This window comes from Petaurus breviceps, unplaced genomic scaffold (assembly GCF_028583685.1).
Source record: "Petaurus breviceps papuanus isolate PSGF00001 unplaced genomic scaffold, PetGlider_PUasm1.0 91041, whole genome shotgun sequence".
Taxonomy (NCBI): domain Eukaryota; kingdom Metazoa; phylum Chordata; class Mammalia; order Diprotodontia; family Petauridae; genus Petaurus; species Petaurus breviceps.
In genome coordinates, this window is record NW_027187400.1 from 18180593 (window position 1) to 18186939 (window position 6347).

Below are 6347 nucleotides of genomic sequence, written 5' to 3' on the forward strand. Positions count from 1 at the left end.
GTTTTAAAGAACAGTGGATGCGACACACATGCCTTCTGCTTGTATTGGGTGGCTTGTCTAGCTGGTTTGCTTCGAAGGTTGATTATGCTTGCTTTCTTATTGAAAGACTCAGGGGATAGAGGTCTATATGAAGTATAAAGGGAAACGTTTCAGTTGTTCAGTTATGCCCAACTCTTTGTGACCCCATTTGGAGTTTTCTTAGCAAGAATACGGAAGTAATTTGCCATGAGGAAACTGAGGCAAACAGGGTTAAGTGACTTGTCCAGGGTCACACAGCTAGTAAGTGTCTGAGACCAGATTTGAATTCAGGTCGTCCTGACCCCAGACCCAACTCTCCATCCACTGTGCCACCTAGCTGCCCATAGGGAAATGACTAATACAAAAGGCATCAACTTTTAAAATACCAGGGATGAGTTAGAGAGGGGAGCCAGAAACTTGATGATTCTGAAGCTGAGGGTGATGAGGATTGTCACAAGGGCTATTGGAGTTGGCTATTAGGCTGCTTGATCTTGGAGCAGCAGCCCAGTTATAAGTGGTAGTAAGGAATGGCCGTTACTATTGGGTTCCTAGTCATGGGCTATCAGACTCTCTCCTTCCACCTTTACCTCTCACTAGGTTTGTGTCCCAAGAGGGGTGAGCAGTTAGTAATGAAAATATGGGCTATCTCATCAGTACCCTCCACCCCTCAGATTGGACCTACAGACTACTGGCAGGCAGAGCCAGGGCCTCCAGGGCCTCCATTTGAGGTGGGGTCCAGGACAGTCTACTCCTGGCCCAAGTAATTTCTCCCCTTCCTTCCCTCCCCACCACTCTTCTTTTTAGCTTTTGGAGCTTTTAGCTCCATTAGATTGTAAGCTCCTTGAGGGTAAGGATTTTATTCATTGTATGCCCAGTTTTTCACACCATGCTTGGCACTTAGTAGGAGCTAAATGCTTTTTTTTTTTTTCATTTTCAAATGCTTTATTAACTTCTGGTTTACATCATTAATTTCCACCAGATTTTGAGTTACACATTTTCTCCCTGTTTTTCCCCCACCCACTACCCCAATAAATGCTTTTTTACTATTGACAATTATCCTGGGGATCAGAACCTTGTAATATTAGCTATACATAGTGAACTAGCACCTAGTTCATCTCAGCAAACACCTTTGATGTCTTTTTTCTGTACATCCTTGTGCTGTGGGCTTGGACCCAGCCCTCAAGCAGTTTTTATTCTTTTTTTTCTTTTTCTTTTTTGGAGGGCAATTGGGGTTAAGTAACTTGCCCAAGGTTACAAGGCTAGTATTTTTGTGTGGGTGTTAAGTGTCTGAGGCCAGAATCAATCAGGGGTCCTCCGGACTCTGGGCCGACACTCTTAAGTCCAATGCTCTACTCACCGCACCACCTAGCTGCCCCTAAGCAGTTTTTATTTTTGCAGTCCTGTTTCTTCTAGTTTCTTAGAGCAGACTGTGATCTTGCCCACCCTAACTATGGCATACACCTCTTTGTCCCAACCTTGGTTTGTACTACCTTGTTCTAAGCCTTAGACCAGGAGTCAAGAGGCCTTGGTTCTAGTCCCTGGTCTGCTGTGAATTAGACATGTGATCTTGGCCTTGGAAAAAGCCATTGGTTCGAAAGAGGAGTGGAGTCCAGCGTGTTCATAGGGATCGATGAGTATGTCTGTAAAATCATAGTAAAAAACTGGCTTTTCTTTATTTTTATAAATCTGTCACCCTGCAGCAGGCCTCTTCCCTCTGGCTCTCCCCCCTGACTGATGAACAGATAAAGGCCAGTCTGGTCCCAGGCTCAGCTGTCCTCCTGGCTTTTCCTCTTCTAGCCATGGATTTCCCGCAACATAGCCAGCTGGTCCTGGAGCAGTTGAATCAGCAGCGGCAGCTGGGCCTGCTGTGTGACTGTACCTTTGTGGTGGACGGAATCAACTTTAAGGCCCACAAGGCTGTGCTGGCGGCTTGCAGCGAGTACTTCAAGATGCTCTTTGTGGACCAGAAGGACGTGGTGCATCTGGACATCAGTAACGCGGCAGGTACCCGGGCTCCACTTGGTTGAGTTCTGCCAGGAGGTGGGAAGCCATTCTGCAGCTGCAGGGCTTTCCTGTGCCAACCCTGGGGTGCTGAATCTCCCACTACCACATAGAGGGGCTGGCCTGTTCAGCAACTCTCCCTACAGGACACTCACACCAGAGCCCTGTCCTCTAGGGGGCAGCATGTGTCCACTGCCGTGTCCAGCCCTCATAGCCCCAGGGGAAACCTCTGCTGTCTAACTTAGGTTAAGACAAGGGTGGGAGAGTAGATTAAACGGGGTGAGCAGATGAGATGAGTGAACAAGATGGTAGACGTAGATTCAGACGTCCTTAGGTTTTCTTTTATAGAAAAGCCCCTTCCGTGCCGTCTGGGCCCAAGCCAGTGTGTGCCCTTGTGTGTGTCTCTGGCAGGATGTGTCAGTGTGTGACCCCTCCTTACCTCTTCTGTGTTGGCTTCCATGAGAAATGTGAGCTTTCAGTGTTTCAGCTTGAACAAACACAAAGTAATGACTTGTGTCGGGGAGAGGGACAGTTTAAGCATGCTGGAAACAGGATTTTTTTTTTAAGGGGAAAGAAATGTGCCCTAGATTTTGAGTCCAAGGGCGTAGGTTTTCATTCCCAGCTTAGCTTCTCAGTTTCCCTGAGACCCAGAGCAAGTCGTTTAACTGCTCTCTGGGCCCTCCTCTGTAAAAAATACAGTGGCAGTCTAGATTATCTTGAATGGCCCTTCTAGCACTGCATCCTCCACTCTAAAAGAGAGTACAGAAACAGCATTGTGCCTGTGTGTCCTGGGTGACAGCCTAACTCGAATTCTTGTTCTTGCCAAACTTCACGTCACTCAGAGCCTGTGAGCTCTAGAGCCCAAGCTCCCAGAGCTCCCTGCATGAGGATGACAAGGATAGAAGAGCTTGCCATTAGAACCAGGGTTTCCAAACCTTTTCCGCTGTGAACTTGTCAGGGCATGTAACTCCCTCCCTGCCTTTCTAATCTCAGTGACCTTTGCTTCTCCTTCATACACTCCGTCTTCTGTCCTCCAAGCTCCACCCTAGTCAAGCGCTGGCCAAGGCGTGAGGAAAGCCCCCTCCCCCCATCCCTGGGTGTCTTCATTGTGTGGCCAGATGTCAGGGCACCCGATGGGCCTTGGGATAAAGTACAGTTGTTGGGGGTGGAGGGATGAGGTCAGGAAGGAATGGAGCTCACTGCTTCACAGATTCCTTACTCCCTGGGGGTGAGCTCATCATCACCTTTGTAAGTGCTTTTAGGAATAAGCCCTTGCACATTTAGCTAGGCTGGCCTCCAGATGACAGACAGACAACCTGTCACTAGGCATAGTGACACAATACAATATAAAAAGCCATCATTAAGCATCTGATCTGCTGTGTGCAGAACACTTTGCCAGGTGCTCAGAGAGATAGACAGTCTAGGGAAACCAGTTTTTGCCCTTAAGGAGTCTGGTAGTGAGATAAGACAGCAGCTTGAATCTCCAAGATACACAGCATAGAGAAGGTTGCCAGAACCATGCAAGTGCTGTTCTGTGTGGGTTTGGGGGAGGTCGCTTTGGGACGTGGCTGCGGATGGCGCCAGGAGGGCGTTGAAGGAAAAGGGAAGAATGAACCAGAGGTTCCACTGAGGTGGGAGAGTCGTTCATCTGGACGGGAGCATGGAAGGGGGAGAGTGGGCAGTCAGCCCAGGATCAGGTCCTGCCTCTGACACGTCCTACCCGTGTGACCTTGGCTAGTCCCCACACCTGGCACTTGTCCCCAGTCACTCTTGAGGACCATCAGGTGCAGATCAGGGGCTAATCCACATAGCTGGTGGTCACTTCCTTACTAAGAGCCCCCTAGGGCTACACCTGGAAACATAGGCTAGAAAAGAGATCAGGACCAGAGGGCTCGGTTGGTTGATGACCTCTCAAGGCAGGGATTGAGGCTAGGAGAGGCCCGAGAGCCCTTCCTTCTGGCTTCGCCAGGCTCAGCAGGTGTACCTGAAGAATCTAGGGTCAGCTCCATGCCACAGTGAGACAGAACGGAGGCATTGCTTTAACTTCAGAGGGCTGCCTTCTCACAGGGATGCTCTAGAGTTGGGATTTCTCCAGTCCCTAGGTGAAACTGCCTTCTGATCACCAGCCATCATTAGCAGGGACCCACATGACTTTCCAACTTACTCTCTCCTTCACATTTTCCATTTGTGTCTACCAACAAGACTAGGAATTCCCAGGGCGGAAGATGGAGAGGACTAGTGTTTTCTTCTAGAAAACTTCCACGTGAGCAGCAGATTTGTCCGTCGGGGGGGTTCTGTTCCCTGACCTGACCCAGCATCTGTGTCTTGGCAGGTCTGGGGCAGGTGCTGGAGTTTATGTACACAGCCAAGCTGAGCCTAAGCCCTGAGAACGTGGAGGATGTGCTGGCTGTGGCAGGCTTCCTTCAAATGCAGGACCTTGTCAGCGCGTGCAATGCCCTTAAATCCCTTCCTGTGGCAACCTCCAGCACGTCGGAGAAACTAGAACTGCCTGAGCCCGAGGGTAAGCCTGCCCAGGGTAGTCAGGAGGTCTGGGCCTTAGTCCTGCTTATTAGCCAGGTCTTTTCACCTTCCTAGGCCTCGATTGTCTCATCTGTAAAACTGGAGATAGTGGTACCTGTCTCCTGATTCATCAGGTGCTGTGGGATAAGGGATAGAAAGGGGCTTTGGAAAGTATGAAATGGAAACGGAATGAAAAGACCTGGGTCCAAGTCTTATCTCTCCTGGTTGTGATTTGTGTGTCTGTGGGCAAATCATCTTGCCCTGGGGACCTTCACTTCCTCACCTGTGAAATGACCAGTTTAGACACCTCTGATACCTCCACCAGTAAAAAGCATTGCTATTTCCCTATGCCCCTTCCCAGCCTCCCCCATCTGCCCCTCCTGTCTCAGGTCTTTCATTGATGGCTGCCTCTGTGTCCTTGGAAGAGGGTGACTTTTGGTAAGAAATATTGAGAGGAGGAGGCTGTGGGGCTTGTTGCTGAGGCTGGCTCCTTCAGGGAGGGGCCACCAGGAGCAGGGGCTTCCTCTCCTCGGGGTGGGTTGGAGAACAGGCACATCGTGCCTCTGTCCTCAGGAGAAGAAAAGAAAGCTGAGGAGGAGAAGAAGGCTGCTGCCAGCACCCTCAGTGAGCTGGACCGAGTGGAGTATGGCCCTCTAGCGAGGCCCAGTGAAGAAACCAGTGGAGAGCCAGAGGCCCAAGCTGAGAGCAGAGGGGATGGGCTCGGTGAGTAGTATGGAAGGCCCTTGGACCTGACCTGAGCAGCTCCTGTACTGACTGGACAGGGTGGGCACTGCCAAGCTCTTGGTAGTCCATTCTCAAGGGCAAGAAGTTTCCCTGAATTAGGAATTCTCTAAGATGGACAAACACTCGAGCTCATGGAACCCTCATTTCAGAGCTGGGCAGGTCTCAGGGATGAAGTTATTAAGAATGAATCCCTGCTCCACTTGCTTGCTCATTCACTCATGGTGTTCCCTGCACTCAGGTGCAGAGAAGGATGTCAAGTCTGAGGAGCAGCTGCCTACAGAAACCAGCTCCAGCTCTGTGGGCACACCCCTTGAGGCACTCCTGTCACAGAGATCACAGCAAGGTAGAGACTAGCCTTTCCTTCACACCTGCTGCCAATTGTTCCTCCTACGATCTCCCCACTGCACCCTTGCAGGCTCGGGTCCCATCTCCTTCTCCTTGAAAACGCAAACATTTGTTAAAGACCTCCTATGGGCAAGGCACTGAACTTGACCCTATGGAGAAGATACCTGGGCACTGACCCTCTTCTCAAGGAGCTTATTGAGTTGAGAGAGGGACAAGAATGGGCTCAGTACAGAGGAGAGGCCCAAGCTAAGGGCTGAGTGAGATTGGAAGAAGGGGTTGCTGTTATTCGTGGGGAGGGGTCAGTGAAGGCTTCATGGAGAGCGTGATGTCCGAGTTGGACTTTGAAGGGAAATACAGAGATGGAGCCTGGGGGTGAAGCAGTCTGTGTCTAGGAGGGGAAAACATTGGGTCACTCCAGTGTGTAGACCCCCTGGATAAGTCCTGGGCAAGCTCCCAGCTCCTAGTACTATACTTTGCTGATGGTGGATGCTACATTTTTATTGAATTGAATTATTGAATACTGCTCTTGAAGAACTTACTGCCTAGTCCCTTCTTTCTCTGTACAGGCATTCCCAGAATGCAATCTCTCTCTGCCTCTCACCCTCCTCCCTCCACTGCCAATTCCAGTCCTTCCTTGGAAGACTGTCTCTGTGTTTCTGTGTCTCTCCCTTTCCTCTTCTCTCTCTTTCTCTCTCTCTCTCTCTCTCTCTCTCTCTCTC

At 50.2% G+C, this 6347-nt stretch overlaps 1 protein-coding gene across 6 annotated transcripts in view; it reads left to right on the forward strand.

Moving 5' to 3' along the window:
- ZBTB17 (zinc finger and BTB domain containing 17) overlaps positions 1–6347 on the forward strand; it is a 46245-nt gene that overhangs the window by 32868 nt on the left and 7030 nt on the right. For 3 of the 6 annotated variants that reach the window (XR_011166590.1, XM_069078898.1, XM_069078903.1), the window contains 4 exons: positions 1719–2022; positions 4352–4540; positions 5113–5262; positions 5522–5626. Coding sequence is in view for 5 of the 6 variants with exons in the window: in XM_069078898.1 (XP_068934999.1) it covers positions 1719–2022; positions 4352–4540; positions 5113–5262; positions 5522–5626 (748 nt within the window). In the remaining variant the exon portion in view is untranslated. The remainder of the gene's footprint in view (positions 1–1718; positions 2023–4351; positions 4541–5112; positions 5263–5521; positions 5627–6347) is intronic. The other 3 variants (XM_069078899.1, XM_069078901.1, XM_069078902.1) reach the window with 1 other exon arrangement.